Below are 16,955 nucleotides of genomic sequence, written 5' to 3' on the forward strand. Positions count from 1 at the left end.
ATCTGTGGCATTATGTTCTGTGACAAAACTTCACATTTTAAAGTGGCCTTTTATTGTCCCCAGCACAAGGTGCACACTGTGTAATGATCATGCTTGTTTAATCAGCTTCTTGCTATGGCACACCTGTAAGATGGATGGATTATCTTGGCAAAGGAGAAATGCTCACTAACAGGGATGTAAACAAATTTGTGCAGAAAATTTGAAAGAAATAAGCTTTGTGTGCATAATAAAAATGTATAGGACTTTTTTTCACCTCATGAAACATGGGACCAACACTTTACATGTTGCAATTATACTTTTGTCCAGTGTATACTCAATTTCTTTCAAAAATAAAACACCATATTAAAGAGCAGAAGAATACCTTCAATTTCCTTACGCAAAACCTTAGAGACTCAGAGCAGACAAAACTATTTTACAATTACATCTAAACTTTAAAAAATTTAATTTGATACATGTCATGGTTAATTTGCTCATCTATGGCCATAATATTGGGTCAAATGACAGACCTATGATTCATTATAGCTAAATAATTTAATGAATTAAATAGTTAAGTTCCAAAATGACAAAAACACAAGCTAATTTCTGAAGCTTGTATATTGCAATAGTCTACACACCATAGAAATACAATCGATTTCACACAGCATACTACAATTTCCAGATTGCATTTCACTTCCCAGGGTGCAATGCACCCCCCCAGGGCTGTTAGCTGGCTAGTGGCTACTGCTAGTAGCAAGCCAAGAAACTCTAAGTAGTCTAAATATATTGCTGTTAAGCTATGAGTGCATTTCACATTACTTTTGGGTTGTGTGATCACATAATGTTAACATGAATGTCTTGTTGAATATATGTTCATGTCATTGTCACTCCAAAAAAATATCAACATTTCGTTGAGTAACGACGACGTTACAATGCAAATGTCATCTGTAAAATAGTTTTTTTATGTCGTTTTGGAAATAAAGCTCCCTTGTACTGCACTGATTTGTAACACCTTTCGCTTCGTTGTTTTGGTAGGCTGTCTCATCTGCTCTGTAATCAAAGCATTCGTATAGTTACATTCTGCAGCCAATTTTGTCAACAAGCTACGGGCGTGGAGGTACTATGTTGTCGTTTGAAGAAGCCATGCTGTCGGCATTCTCTCTCCCTCTCTCTCCTCTCGCTTCTCAAAAGTGTCTCGCAAAAGTGTCTTCTGCATGCGCAAGCATCCTGGCTAGCTTATTCTGCTCGCTTGAGAAGATTCAGACAAATTACTAGACAGACTCAATCCGTATATGATGTGAGACACACTTTACAGAAGGACCGACAGTAACAAATTCTAGTACCGAACCATTTTTCATGTTATAGTTTCGAAAAAGCTCCGTCTCACCTGAGGATGGAGAGCTGTGTGGCCCGGTCGGCCCGGTGCTGGGCCATGAGGCGCACCAGGTCCTGGTAGGTCTCTCGGCTACGGGTCACCTGGTTGCATTCCTCCTCTAGCTGGGAGGAGTTGTCACACAGCAGCTGCTCCAGGATCAGGATCACCTCCTTGTTGGCTGTCATCTCTTTCAGGCTCACCACCAGCATCTTTAGCTCCGCATCCTTGAAGTCCAACTCCTCCATCAACTCTGAGGGGACATATTCAGGAATGGACTTACTTAATCCTCTTTCTCCAGGGTTGTACATAGAAAAGTATTGGGCGGCCCGCCTAAGTGTTTTTAATGGGCCACAAATAACTTATTAAAATTGAAAATAATGGAAAAACATTCAGTGTAAACTTATAGTATGTACAGTCGTGGCCAAGAGTTTTGAGAATGACAAATATTAATTTTCAAAGTCTGCTGCCTCAGTTTGTATGATGGCAATTTGCATATACTCCAGAATGTTATGAAGAGTGATCAGATGAATTGAAATGAATTGCAAAGTCCCTCTTTGCCATGCAAACGAACTGAATCCCCAAAAAACATTTCCACTGCATTTCATGTCAGTGATTCACTCGTTAACACAGGTGTGAGTGTTGACGAGGACAAGGCTGGAGATCACGGTCATGCTGATGGAGTTCAAAAAACAGACTGGAAGCTTCAAAGGGAGGGTGGTGCTTGGAATCATTGTTCTTCCTCTGTCAACCATGGTTACCTGCAAGGAAACACGTACCGTCATCCTTGCTATGCACAAAAAGGGCTTCACAGGCAAGGATATTGCTGCCAGTAAGATTGCACCTAAATCAACCATTTATCGAATCATCAAGAACTTCAAGGAGAGCGGTTCAATTGTTGTGAAGGCGGCTTCAGGGCGCCCAAGAAAGTCCAGCAAGCACCAGGACCGTCTCCTAAACTTGATTCAGCTGCGGGATCGGGGCACCACCAGTACAGAGCTTGCTCAGGAATGGCAGCAGGCAGGTGTGAGTGCATCTGCACGCACAGTGAGGCGAAGACTTGGAGGATACCCTGGTGTCAAGAAGGGCAGCAAAGAAGCCACTTCTCTCCAGGAAAAACATCAGGGACAGACTGATATTCTGCAAAAAGTACAGGGATTGTACTGCTGAGGACTGGGGTAAAGTAATTTTCTCTGATGAATCCCCTTTCCGATTGTTTGGGGCATCCGGAAAAAAGCTTGTCCGGAGAAGACAAGGTGAGCGCTAGCATCAGTCCTGTGTCATGCCAACAGTAAAGCATCCTGAGATCACTCATGTGTGGGGTTGCTTCTCAGCCAAGGGAGTGGGCTCACTCACAATTTTGCCTAAGAACACAGCCATGAATAAAGAATGGTACCAACACATCCTCCGAGAGCAACTTCTCCCAACCATCCAGGAACAGTTTGGTGACGAACAAATGCCTTTTCCAGCATGATGGAGCACCTTGCCATAAGGCAAAAGTGATAACTAAGTGGCTCGGGGAACAAAACATCGATATTTTGGGTCCATGGCCGGGAAACTCCCCAGACATTAATCCCATTGAGAACTTGGGGTCAATCCTCATGAGGCAGGTGGACAAACAAAAACCCACAAATTCTGACAAACTCCAAGCATTGATTATGCAATAATGGGCTGCCATCAGTCAGGATGTGGCCCAGAAGTTAATTGACAGCATGCCAGAGCGGATTGCAGAGGTCTTGAAAAAGAAGGTCAACACTACAAATATTGACTCTTCACATCAACTTCATGTAATTGTCAATAAAAGCCTTTGACACGTATGAAATGCTTGTAATTATACTTCAGTATTCCATAGCAACATCTGACAAAAATATCCAAAGACATTGAAGCAGCAAACTTTGTGGAAATTAATATTTGTGTCATTCTCAAAACCTTTGGCCACGACTATACAAAGATAAATGGACCTATATCTTTTTTTTGTAAGATCTTTAAGAACTAACAATCACCAAAATAAAAGCTAGACAGTCAGGGAGAATCCCAAATTCTAGTATTTTTGTCATGGCATTGGGCCCCCCATTGATTTTGCTTTAATGTTTGAGTCACTCTGATAGCCACGGCAAAAAGTGTAGAATTGCAGGAAATTTGCTTTAAAACTGCACATTTTCCTCTCAGCCTCATGGCAAGGTGTAGAATTGCAGGAAATTGTATTTTTCTGCAGATTTCTCTGTCTCATGGCAAAATGTGTAGAATTGCATAAAATTGGCTTTAAAAAAGCAAAATTGTATTACTGTGGCCAACAGGAGAGCCTCTAAAATGGCCATGCCCCCACCAGAACCAACACCTAAACCCAATTTTGATCCCAAAAAAACCCTGTTGTCTACATTGGGACCTAAGCCCACAAGAACGGAATGTCATTTTCTTTGTTATTTATTGTTAGAAGGAACTATCATAGTTATACAAGAGGCGTGGCAGAAAAAGCTCATGTGCAACTGGCCAGCTAGGAACGCCTATACATAACCCGACCTCCGCACTTATTGATGAATGTGTTCAGATGAGCAGTGAAATCACACCTTTTTTCTCCAGCTTGTGGTCCATGGAGATGTGGTTGAGGGCGATGATGGCCAGCCATTTCTCTGGCGGCGAGGCCACGAGGCACTTCTTGAGCACGGTGCTGACATCACAGGCCACCAGCTGCTCCGCCAAGCTCTTACTATTAGAGATCAGCATGATGATCACCAACAGACCGTTCCTTACCGACAACATACACCTGGTAGAAGAGAGAGCACATATCCCTTAGCCTCTACTGTAACAAAGCAGTCTAATCATAGGAGTTGGGCATGTTAACATTCCCTTTGAAAGCCGGTCGAGGTGCAAATGACATACCCAGGTGTGTTGAGCATCAGTTCAATGGCAGCAGGGATGGCAGCCAGCAGTCCCTTGGAGCCCTCGGGGGTGGCAGAGCCAATACTGGCAAAGACTCCGAGCATCACGGGTGTGCCAGACTCAGAAAGAGGAAGACAGCAGCTGCTCATGCTGCTAAGGTTATACTTACTGGCGCCTGTGATGACCATCAGACTCTAGAGCGGAGGGAAGAAACCAATCGTGGACAGAAACATGACAGAAAGCTTCTCCTTTACAGCTGTAGAGTTCTCATTACTTGTCATCCCCTAAAAATGTGTAAGAAATCTAGCTAGATTACATAACTGGCAGGAGTAAAAACAACTCACAACAAAGTGATTGAGAACTCACCGCCAGGGCAACTTGCTGGATCTGTGGGACAGTGGGGTATTCCTGCATACAAGAGAGGATGGCTTTGACGCCCCCCTCCGTGGCAAAGGAGACCCTGCACTCGTACTTGACCATGAGGGTGCGGGTGAGACGCAGGGTGCTGACCACATTCTCCTTGGGCTGCCCACTCAGCATGTCGACCACAAGCTTCAGGACTTTATCCCTGGGGGGGCAGAGAAAAGTCAAAGATCATGTTGGGAGGACACAAATGTCAAATGTGACCCTATAAGAGATGAAGTGTGCAGGCAGCAGCCTTACCGGATGGTCTGGACAGCGTCTGTCCTGAGGTTGCTCCTTTCCTGAGGCCCCTCGTCCTCTAGGACCTTGGTGATAAACTTGATCCCAGCCAGCTGCTGGACTGGATCTGAGCCACTCTTCTTCATGATGTCCACCACCTCCCCAAGCTTCTCCAAGGCCGTCTTCTTTCCCTGCACCTTGGAGTTGTTGAACACTGGTGGGGAAAACACAAGGCAAAGCATGTTAGAGTTGCACTTGTCTTTCTCTGAAAAAAAGGTGTTGGCTACAGCTAGAGGTAGTTTTCCAACTGAAAAAACAAACAAAGCTCAAACACACCTTTCATCTTCTCCTCCAGGTCTTCTGAGTAATTAGACTCTTCCATGGGCAATTCAGACTCGGTGTCAGAGCAATAGTCTGTAGGACTCTCCTTCTTAGGCTTCTTAGAAAATGAGCCCATGACAGAGGAGGAAGCAGTGGCAGCAGATGAAGAGGTGCTCTGTCCTCCTCCCAGGCCAGAGGAGCCCGGGCAGTCGTCGGGCAGCAGCTCGTCATCCTCCAGGCCTCCCCCACCGCGCCGCATGTAGTGTTTAGAGAAGGAGTGGGAGCAGAGCAGGTCCCACAGACACGAGTTCTGCAGGGTCTGCTTCAGGTAGTGGAGCAGCCTACGGGCCACCTCGCCTGGCACCGACAGCCGGATAAGAGTGGCCTCGTCTGCGTCTGACATCTGACAAAGCAGAGAGAAGCAAGTCAAAAACATGAAATCTACGGTAAACTTCCATGGGGGCTGAGAGTCATGAAAAGAGCAGGAAGAATGATTAGATTAGAGATTGAGGGATTTGAAGCCAGAGGGGAGGATGGAGTGATGGGCACTTGCCTGTTCATCGAGGCTCTGACGCAGGATGTTGTTGATCTCTTGCTGTTGCTTTGGTTCCAGCTTCTTGATGAAAAAGAGCACTTCCCACCACTCAGCCCGGCTCAGGGTGGCACCATCAGCATGCAGCCCCTCAGCCAGGTAAGGCAACGAGTACAGCCCACCAGGAGGCTTGGAGAAGAATGTCTGACTCACTACATACAAGGGAGCACAACACCAACAATATTAGACAGTTTCTAATAAAACAATATTTGTGCATTTTGTTGAATTTACAGAATAACCTGCAAGTGCATTAGGACTCAAAGTTCATGAGCCTTGATGCTTTCGGAGCCAAGTTATTGTTGAAAGTCACTTAAGTGCGAGTCTGTGGGTGCAGGTGACCCCCTCTTACCAGCCGTTAGCTTGATGGTCTCAGTCAGGGAGGAGGCCTTCTCCTGGACGTCTTTCTCACCCTGTCCACTGGTGCCAGCGGCCATGATCTCAACCATGTGCCAGTGCACCCAGTAGGTCCGAGATAGGGAGTTCCAGTACACCTGTGCCCATAAAAAGAAGCAGATAGCAATAAGCCAATCACATTGAAGCTGATCTGATATTGTTAATAAAGTTTTTGTAACTCCGTCATCACTCTAAACCCTTAATCAGATCTCAGGAGCCAGCTGTGTGCTGATACAACGTGTGATGTTTTGTACCTGCACTGGTGGCGAGCCGTCATTACTGCAGTGGAAGTCCCCCTCATCACCAGCGCTGACTTCCTCATAGTCCTCCAGCATACGGACCAACATGCCGCTCTTCAGGTTGTCCTGCACGTATTCCACGTAAGCAGAGCGGCTGGCAAAGTCTGTGCGTGTCCTGAAGCCGCTGCCAGTCTTCTTGGGTGGTGTGGTGGCTGCCATGCTTGAGGTGGTAAAGACAGGAAAGGCAGAGGCAGAGAAGCGGGGCTGGAAGATGGAGCGCAGCATGCGGCGGGGCGGCACGTCCTCCTGGTCCTCCCCGCAGGCCCTGCCCTCGGCCAGGCTGCTGGACTGTGGCGGTTGCCGGTTGTGGTCCCAGCCCATGACGTGAACCAGCTCAGAGATGAGGTTAGCCATGGCCATGGTGAACTCAAACTCTCGCTGGACACGTAGGTTCTCTGGCTGGTGGCCTGCCCCTGAGGAGGAGCCTGCTGCGTCTTGCCGCTCAGAGCTTGACTCCACCCCTGCCGTGTTGAGCTTGTCCATCAGGGAAGTCACACACAGGTACCGCTTCACCAGGGAGAACAGTAGCTTCCCTGGGATCTGGAGCACACGGGAAACGTCACTTTACATCTTAGCGATAGGTAATTTGCTGGTTTGATCTAGGACCGGGTTCTCCAACCCAGTTCCTGGACAGCTACCCTCCTGTAGGTTTTCGCGCCAACTTCAGCTTATCAACCAGCTAATTATTAAAATCAAGTGCGCTAGATTCGGGTTAGAGTGAAAACCTACAGGGCGGTAGCTCTCCAGGAGCAGGGTTGGAGTGAAAACCTACAGGGCGGTAGCTCTCCAAGAACAGGGTTGGCGAGCCCTGATCTAGCGGTACATGTAGGAACACATTGGTAAGTAAAAGTACTGTACATAGACATAGAATGTGATTTGGTACCTACCTGAGGGAGGTGGATTCCCTCAAAAGAGATGCCATGCTCCTCAGAGGAGGTGGTCTCTGCAAACAGCTCCAGGAGGGTGTAGCGATTGTCAATGTCCATGTGCTGCTCAATACCGTCCTGCTGGCTGAGTGACAGGAGCACATAGGCACGGCTCCCTGGGGGAAGACAGAAGCACCATTGTTATTTTAAGTGGACACACATTCTCTCGTGCTCTCTACCCCTCTGAGCTTTCACTGGTTGGTCTGTCATGACACCTAGTATTAGGGGTGTGAATTTTTAAACAAAATTGGGATCCTTAACGTTAAGAAAACATCATTCCCCACCCCCCCCACACAATTTAAATCACAGTGCAGCTGGCTCACCTGCACTTTTTCGTCGCTAATGATGTGAGACTGTGTTCAGTCTGGTCTGTTGCATGTAGAATATCCTAGCCTATTCATTGATGATAGGCCCTGCTTTACTGAAGTTGTGTGACGACCCTCCCACTCGGTCTGCCGTATTCTTTCTCTTTGCTCTTGTTTTCCTTATTAGGATGTTCGGCGGGAGGAGCTGGGATGGTCGTCAGCGACATGGGACACACCTGGGCCCGGGTGTGTCCCGGGATAAATACACATCTTCCCCATTCATTGAGGAGACTCTCTCCATGCAGACAGACACACTGTTAGATTTTGGTTGTGGCATTTGTGTGGCCGTTTTGTTTGTTTGCTTTAGCACCTTTCAACACATTTATGCACGCAACCACTCACGTACACTACTGATTACACACACACACCATTGTTAATTGTATTTACGTTACCTCAGTTAATAAATATATTTTTGTTATTCTAATCTCCACGTTATCTCCTTTTTGTTACGGACTTCGAGCCGGTTTGTGACAGTTGCGAGACATTGCAAGCCAATAAATTGCAAAATACAGCATTCCATTGCAAGATACAGCTTTTGATTGCCAATAGACAGCCCTAGTGCAAGGTTCTAACTGTCTGCCTGGTGGCCGACCTGCTTATACGGTGCCCCTCCCCTCTCCCTAGTCCTTTGCTAACTTGCTATGAAAGATGCGAGTGTTTGTGTTCTCAGAAGTACAGAACTAAATCAGTCTCCTCCAATCCAAAAATACTGAATCTTAGGAGTCAATTCCTAACAGAATGTTCTTTCAACTAAATATTATCTCATGACCTTCAAAGTACTTTTTTAGGTGTGGTCTGCGGGCAGGCAGGCTGCGCGTAGGTAGCTCAAGATTATTTAATTGACAGTTCTGGTCGCCTAGTGATGGACGTCGGTCCCGCTTCAGAAGCGGCCTTCTTTTACAAACAAGTAAAATGCCCATTCAGTGGCGCTTCGAAACCATCTCCAGAGAAGGTTTTGTGTCGGCATTTAAAAAGCTGTAGTTTCCCCTAGACATAAAAAACATGCCATGACCGAGGCACTTTCAAGGGTATATAACTGCGGTAGATAAAAGTTATTTGCCCGGCTCTAGCGGTCATACATACGTAATAGAACCATTATTCTGCATTATGAATTGACGTGGAATTTTATGATGTTTTAAAATAATTTTTAAGGACAAATGAGAAGAAAAAAAATGGGTATTTAAACGTTAACCTGTTATGGCTAGGGGGCAGTATTTTCACGGCTGGATAAAAAACGTACCCGATTTAATCTGGTTACTACTCCTGCCCAGTAACTAGAATATGCATATAATTATTGGCTTTGGATAGAAAACACTCCAAAGTTTCTAAAACTGTTTGAATGGTGTCTGTGAGTATAACAGAACTCAAATGGCAGGTCAAAACCTGAGAGATTCCTTTACAGGAAGTGGCCTGTCTGACCATTTCTTGAACTTCTTTGCCATCTCTATCTTTTACAAAGGATCTCTGCTCTAACGTGACACTTCCTACGTCTTCCATGGGCACTCAGAGCCCGGGAAAAACCTGAATGTCGTCAACCCAGCCCCAGGCTGAAACACATTATCGCCTTTCTCAAGTGGCCGATCAAGGGACTGTGGGCTTAGGCACGTGCCCTGGCCGCCCCCGTCTTTGTGATTTTTCCTCTGTTTGCCGAAAAGGAGATTCACGGTCGGAATATTATCGCTTTTTTACGAGAAAAATTGCATAAAAATTGATTTTAAACAGAGGTTGACATGCTTCGAAGTACGGTAATGGAATATTTAGAATTTTTTTGTCACGAGTTGCGCCATGCGCACGACCCTGATTTACCATTTCGGATAGTGTCTGGGACGCACGAACAAAACGCCGCTATTCGGATATAACGATGGATTATTTTGGACCAAACCAACATTTGTTATTGAAGTAGCAGTCCTGGGAGTGCATTCTGACGAAGACAACAAAAGGTAATCAAACTTTTATAATAGTAAATCTGATATTGGTGAGTGCTAAACTTGCCGGGTGTCTAAATAGCTAGCCCGTGATGGCTGGGCTATGTACTTAGAATATTGCAAAATGTGCTTTCACCAAAAAGCTATTTTAAAAATCGGACATATCGAGTGCATAGAGGAGTTCTGTATCTATAATTCTTAAAATAATTATGCTTTTTGTGAACGTTTATCGTGAGTAATTTAGTAAATTGTTAGCAAATTCCCCGGAAGTTTGCGGGGGGTATGCTAGTTCTGAACGTCACATGCTAATGTAAATATGAACTTGATTGAACAAAACATGCATGTATTGTATAACATAATGTCCTAGGTGTGTCATCTGATGAAGATCATCAAAGGCTAGTGCTGCATTTAGCTGTCTTCTGGGTTTTTGTGACATTATATGCTAGCTTGAAAAATGGGTGTCTGATTATTTCTGGCTTGGTACTCTGCTGACATAAGCAAAACATTAGATTTCGCTGTAAAGCCTTTTTGAAATCGGACAGTGTGGTTAGATAAAGGAGAGTCTTGTCTTTAAAATGCTGTGAAATAGTCATATGTTTGAAAAATTGAAGTTTTTGAGGAATTTGTAATTCGCGCCACGCCTATCATTGGATATTGGAGCAGGTGTTCCGCTAGCGGAACGTCTAGATGTAAGAGTTTAAGCAAAATGGTAATCTAGTATCTAATGAGGTGGTTACCAGTGTCCCAGGAGAGTTGAGATATACCAGAGCTTAATCGCCTGATTAACAATACATTTCCGTTTCAATCAATTTGCACTTACAAGACAACCTAAAATCCTGGCATGGTAATAGTACTTCAAATGATGTGCTTTGTTTTTGCACTTGCACCAAGAAATCCATGTGAACAAATATATTTAAGTGCAGAAGTGTGACTAGGTTTACAGGCAGCCCAATTATGCTTTCCCACTAATTGGTCTTTTAACCAATCACATTTTTTCACATCAGATATTTTTCAGAGCTGACCTTATTGGTCAAAAAGACCAATTAGTGAAAACGCAGCCTTTGTGACAAAGCAAAGGCCTTTACAACCATATCTGCTCCCATTCACCTCAGAATACGGCAAACTTGTAAACACAGACAGGATTCAAGAGATCTGTGTACTCAAGCGTTTCCTTAACAGGGCTTAGCTATGAAAACAAACATCAGTCAGTGACAGACACTGACGGGAATGCAGAGCTGCCCTTAGCGTCATGTCAAAGGTCTCAGCCCTTCCTGATAGGAGTTACATCAGATAAAATTCCACAAGGATTGTGAGCCTCATAGCCTAAGGAGAGGGAATGAAAAATGTACAGAAACCAAGAGGCAATTCTATACAAGAAACCAGAGCACACACATTCAGATCTTCATTAAAACATGTTTTATTTTGGCCTCCCTAGTGGCGCAGCGGTCTAAATGCACTGCATCGCAGTGCTAGAGTCATTACTACAGACCTGGGTTCATTCCCAGGTTGTGCCACAACCGGCCATGGCCCCAAAGGATTGCGCACAATTGGCCCAGCATCGTCCGGGTTAGGCGAGGGTTTGGCAGATGGGGCTTTATTTGGCTCATTGCACTCTAGCGACTCCTTGTGGCGGGCCGGTGCCTGCAGCCTGCCTACGGCGCCAGTTGGACGGTGTTTCCTCCGACACATTGGTGCGGCTGGCTTCCGGGTTAAGCTGGCGGGTGTTAAGAAGCGCAGTTAGGCAGGTCATGTTTTGGAGGACGCATGACTCCACCTTCGCCTCTCCCGAGCTCATTGGGGAGTTGCAGTGATGAGTCAAGTTCGAAAATTGCAGAGAAAAAAGGGGTTGAAAAATGTTTGTTATAATAAAAACATTGCGAGTGGCTTAATAAAGAAAAAGTAGCCTACAATAAAAAAATAAAACACAGCCAAATGCAATGAATGTTCTACTCTTTTCATAAAGCATGTTAAAAAATATACATTTCAGGCCTCCTGTGTGTGCAGTGGTGTAAGGCACTGCATCGCAGTGCCACTAGAGATTCTGGGTTCGAGTCCAGGCTCTGTCGCAGCCGGCCGCGACCGGGAGACCCAAGGGACGGCGCACAATTGGCCCAGCGTCGTCCAGGTTAGGGGAGGGTTTGGTCGGCAGGGATGTCCTTGTCCCATCGCACGCTAGCGACGCCTGTGGCATGCCAGGTGCAGTGCACGCTGACACGGTCGCAGGTGTACGGTGTTTCCTCTGACACATTGGTGTGCCTGGCTTCCGGGTTAAGTGGGCATTGTGTCAAGAAGCAGGGCGGCTTGGTTGGGTTTCGGAGGACGCACGGCTCTCGACCTTCACCTCTCCTGAGTCTGTACGGGAGTTGCAGCGATGAGACAAGCTAACTCTCTCTCCTCTGCTCTCATCCTTCTAGACCATGGGTGTCAAACTCTGGCCCGCGGGCCAAATTTGGCCCGTGGGGTAATTATATTTGGCCCGCGAGACAATACCAAATTACTACTAGAGCTGGCCCGCCGGTATTATACAGCGCATTCACCGCTAATACTACGAATCCCATAATGCTCTGCTGTTGTTTTCGCGCGCCAATCAGGACAGGACCCAGAAACGCCCTCTCCTCTGTGACAGTAGTCATAGCAACATAGACGCTACAACTGTGAGCGCGCTATCCCTTCCCAAAAATGGCGAAAAGAAAGGCAGAAAACAGGAGCTTTCTGGACAAGTGGGAGGCAGAATATCTGTTTACATATGTAAAAGACAAACCTGTTTGTCTTGTTTGTGGAGTCAACGTGGCTGTAAGTAAGGAGTACAACATTAGACGACACTATGAAACGAAACACCATGACAAATACAAGGACCTGGACATGATTCAAAGGAGCCAGAAAGTAGAGGAGATGAAAAGAAGTTTGGTTTCACAACAGAATATGTTCAAAAAAGCCACATCAAAGTGAGGCTGCTGTAAAGGCTAGTTATATAGTGGCAGCAGAGATTGCAAAATCAGCCCGGCCCTTTAATGAGGGAGAGTTCGTTAAAAAGTGCATGATGAAAGTTTGTGACCTCGTATGCCCAGAGAAAAAGCAAGCATTTTCAAACGTGAGCCTGAGCAGGAACACAGTAGCTGATCGCACATGTGATCTTGCCACCAATCTGTATGACCAGCTGATGGAAAAGGGAAAAGATTTTGTTGCGTTCTCCCTCGCTGTGGATGAGAGCTGCGACGCATCTGATACTGCTCAGCTGTCAGTCTTCATCCGTGGAGTGGACTCAAATCTGTGTGTTACGGAGGAGCTATTGGGATTCAAATCAATGCATGGCACAACCACAGGAAAGGAAATCTTTGAGGAGGTTTCCAAATGTGTAACTGAAATAAAGCTGCCGTGGGATAAACTCGTTGGATTAACGACAGATGGTGCGCCAGCGATGTGCGGTAAAAAGAGTGGACTGGTGGGCATGGTTCGGGAGAAGATGCAGGAAGAGAACTGTGCAGGTGAGCTAACTGTTTACCACTGCATCATACATCAGGAATCACTGTGTGCCAAAGCCCTAAAGATGGAACATTTTATGACCACAGTAACACAGGTAGTTAACTTTATAAGAGCCAAAGGTCTGAATCACCGGCAGTTAAAAAAAATTTCTAGAGGAGTGTGGTTCGGAATACGCAGACGTGCCGTATCACACAGAGGTGAGATGGCTAAGCAGAGGAAAAGTACTGAACAGATGTTTCGAGCTGCGTGAGGAAATATGTCAATTCCTGGAAACCAAAGGGAAGGATACAGCAGAGCTCCGGGAGCAAAGGTTTGTGTGAGCTGGCCTTTCTCTGAGACATCTCGAGCCATCTCGATGCGCTGAACCTGCAGCTTCAGGGGCGGGGGCGCATCATCACAGACATGTACGCTGCAGTGAGGGCCTTTAAACTAAACTGTGCCTGTGGGAGAATCAGATGCTGCAAGGAAACCCTTGCCATTTCCCTGCTGCCAAACCATAAAAGCGCAGATCTCTACCGCCGAGTTCCCATGCGCACAGTTTGCTGAAAAACTCAGTGTTCTCGCCGCTGAGTTTAGCCGGCGATTTGCCGACTTCAATGTCCAGAAATGTAGGTTTGAACTGCTTAGTAATCCCTTCGCAGTTGATGTGGAAAATGCACCAACCAACATCCAAATGGAGCTGATTGAACTCCAGTGCAACGACACGCTGAAGTCAAAGTATGATGCTGTGGGCGCCGCACAGTTTCCACGGTTCATCCCTGACACAACGCCTCAGCTCCGCACCCAAGCTGCTCAGATGCTCTCCATGTTCGGCAGCACTTATCTATGCGAGCAACTTTTCTCCTCGATGAAGATGACCAAAACAACTCACAGGAGACGTCTGACTGATGAACACCTTCGCTCGATACTGAGGATTTCTTCAGCTCAGAGCCTGAGCCCAGACATTGATGAACTAGCATCCAAGAAGAGATGCCAGGTATCTGGCTTGGGCACATCAGATTAGATCAGTGTGCAATAACTAACGTTTTCTTTGTGCACTTTTTCTTGCTACAAGGCATGGGCTTGAATGGTTGATTGATTTATTATCATTTTATTTGTAAAATTATTAGCCAGTGGAAAAAGTTTATTTTGGTATTTAAATCAGAAGGCTGCAAATAGAAAAGAGGCATACGATTTTTATTTAAATGTTATTTAATAAATGAATGCCATTGATGTGTTTTTTCATTTGAAATTCGATTTTGCATGTCTCCACTATGAAATTATATATTGTATGGTAATAGGCGATGCTTGTTCCATATTCAATGTTAAAGCAAAACTTGTTTGGGTCCATATTAAAAAGGTTCATTTGTTCAATGTTGGCCCGCGACTTTGTTCAGGTTTTACATTTTGGCCCACTGGGTATTTGAGTTTGACACCCCTGTTCCAGACCCATCTGCTGCCTTTGATACTGTGAACCATCAGATCCTCCTCTCCACCCTCTCCGAGTTGGGCATCTCCGGCACGGCTCACTCTTGGATTGCGTCCTACCTGACAGGTCGCTCCTACCAGGTGGCGTGGCGAGAATCCGTCTCCGCACCACGTGCTCTCACCACTGGTGTCCCCCAGGGCTCAGTTCTAGGCCCTCTCCTATTCTCGCTATAGACCAAGTCACTTGGCCCTGTCATATCCTCACATGGTCTCTCCTATCATTGCTACGCAGACGACACAATTAATCTTCTCATTTCCCCCTTCTGATAACCAGGTGGCGAATCGCATCTCTACATGTCTGGCAGACATATCAGTGTGGATGACGGATCACCACCTCAAGCTGAACCTCGGCAAGACGGAGCTGCTCTTCCTCCCGGGGAAGGACTGCCCGTTCCATGATTTCCCCATCACGGTTGACAACTCCATTGTGTCCTCCTCCCAGAGTGCTAAGAGCCTTGGCGTGACCCTGGACAACACCCTGTCGTTCTCCGCTAACATCAAGGCGGTGACCCGATCCTGTAGGTTCATGCTCTACAACATTTGCAGAGTATGACCCTGCCTTACACAGGAAGCGGCGCAGGTCCTAATCCAGGCACTTGTCATCTCCTGTCTGGATTACTGCAACTCGCTGTTGGCGGGGCTCACTGCCTGTGCCATTAAACCCCTACAACTCATCTAGAACGCCGCAGCCCGTCTGGTGTTCAACCTTCCCAAGTTCTCTCACGTCACCCCGCTCCTCCGCACACTCCACTGGCTTCCAGTTGAAGCTCGCATCTGCTACAAGACCATGGTGCTTGCCTACGGAGCTGTGAGGGGAACGGCACCTCCATACCTTCAGGCTCTGATCAGTCCCTACACCCAAAGAAGGGCACTGCGTTCATCCACCTCTGGCCTGCTCGCCTCCCTACCTCTGCGGAAGCACAGTTCCCAATCAGCCCAGTCAAAACTGTTCGCTGCTCTGACACCCCAATGGTGGAACAAGCTCCCTCACGACGCCAGGACAGCGGAGTCAATCACCACCTTCCGGAGACACCTGAAACCCCACCTCTTTCAGGAATACCTGGGATAGGATAAAGTAATCCTTCTAACCCTCCCCCCCCACCCTCAAAAAAGATATAGATGTACTATTGTAAAGTGGTTGTTCCACTGGATATCATTTTTATTTATTTCACCTTTATTTAACCAGGTAGGCAAGTTGAGAACAAGTTCTCATTTACAATTGCGACCTGGCCAAGATAAAGCAAAGCAGTTCGACAACATACAAAAACACAGAGTTACACATGGAGTAAAACAACATACAATCAATGATGCAGTAGAAAAAAAATAAAAAATAAGACTATATACAATGTGAGCAAATGATGTGAGATAAGGGAGGTAAAGGCAAAAAAATGCCATGGTGGCAAAGTAAATAAAGTATAGCAAGAAAAACACTGGAATGGTAGATTTGTAGTTTGAAGAAAGTTCAGAGATAAAATATAAATAATATGGTGCAAAGGAGCAAAAATAAATAAAATAAATAAATACAGTAGGGGAAGAGGTAGTAGTTTGGGCTAAATTATAGATGGGCTATGTACAGGTGCAGTGATCTGTGAGCTGCTCTGACAGCTGGTGCTTAAAGCTAGTGAGGGAGATAAGTGTTTCCAGTTTCAGAGATTTTTGTAGTTCGTTCCAGTCATTGGCAGCAGAGAACTGGAAGGAGAGACGACCAAAGGAGGAGTTGGCTTTAGGGGTGACCAGAGAGATATACCTGCTGGAGCGCGTGCTACAGGTGGGTGCTGCTATGGTGACCAGTGAGCGGAGATAAGGGGGGACTTTACCTAGCAGGGTCTTGTAGATGACCTGGAGCCAATGTGTTTGGCGACGATTATGAAGCGAAGGCCAGCCAACGAGAGCGTACAGGTCGCAGTGGTGGGTAGTATATGGGGCTTTGGTGACAAAACGGATGGCACTGTGATAGACTGCATCCAGCTTGTTGAGTAGGGTATTGGAAGCTATTTTGTAAATGACATCGCCGAAGTCGAGGATTGGTAGGATGGTCAGTTTTACGAGGGTACGTTTGGCAGCATGAGTGAAGGATGCTTTGTTGCGAAATAGGAAGCCAATTCGAGATTTCACTTTGGATTGGAGATGATTGATGTGAGTCTGGAAGGAGAGTTTACAGTCTAAGCAGACACCTAGGTATTTGTAGTTGTCCACAAATTCTAAGTTAGAACCGTCCAGAGAAGTGATGCTGGACAGGCGGGCAGGTGCAGGCAGCGATCGGTTGAAGAGCATGCATTTAGTTTTACTTGTGTTTAGGAGCAGTTGGAGACCA

At 46.1% G+C, this 16,955-nt stretch overlaps 1 protein-coding gene across 5 annotated transcripts in view; it reads right to left on the reverse strand.

The window, feature by feature from the left end:
* LOC106576725 (cullin-9) overlaps positions 1–16,955 on the reverse strand; it is an 84,820-nt gene that overhangs the window by 56,519 nt on the left and 11,346 nt on the right. For all 5 annotated transcript variants that reach the window (XM_014154071.2, XM_014154075.2, XM_014154070.2 and 2 more), the window contains exons 3-12: positions 7,363–7,517; positions 6,431–7,015; positions 6,133–6,274; positions 5,745–5,935; positions 5,207–5,594; positions 4,892–5,084; positions 4,595–4,796; positions 4,229–4,422; positions 3,916–4,112; positions 1,364–1,601 (exon numbers count right to left, since the gene is read on the reverse strand). In XM_014154071.2, coding sequence (XP_014009546.1) covers positions 1,364–1,601; positions 3,916–4,112; positions 4,229–4,422; positions 4,595–4,796; positions 4,892–5,084; positions 5,207–5,594; positions 5,745–5,935; positions 6,133–6,274; positions 6,431–7,015; positions 7,363–7,517 — 2,485 coding nt within the window. The remainder of the gene's footprint in view (positions 1–1,363; positions 1,602–3,915; positions 4,113–4,228; positions 4,423–4,594; positions 4,797–4,891; positions 5,085–5,206; positions 5,595–5,744; positions 5,936–6,132; positions 6,275–6,430; positions 7,016–7,362; positions 7,518–16,955) is intronic.

The sequence above is a fragment of the Salmo salar genome, chromosome ssa18 (genome assembly GCF_905237065.1).
Source record: "Salmo salar chromosome ssa18, Ssal_v3.1, whole genome shotgun sequence".
NCBI classification, from domain to species: Eukaryota; Metazoa; Chordata; class Actinopteri; order Salmoniformes; family Salmonidae; genus Salmo; species Salmo salar.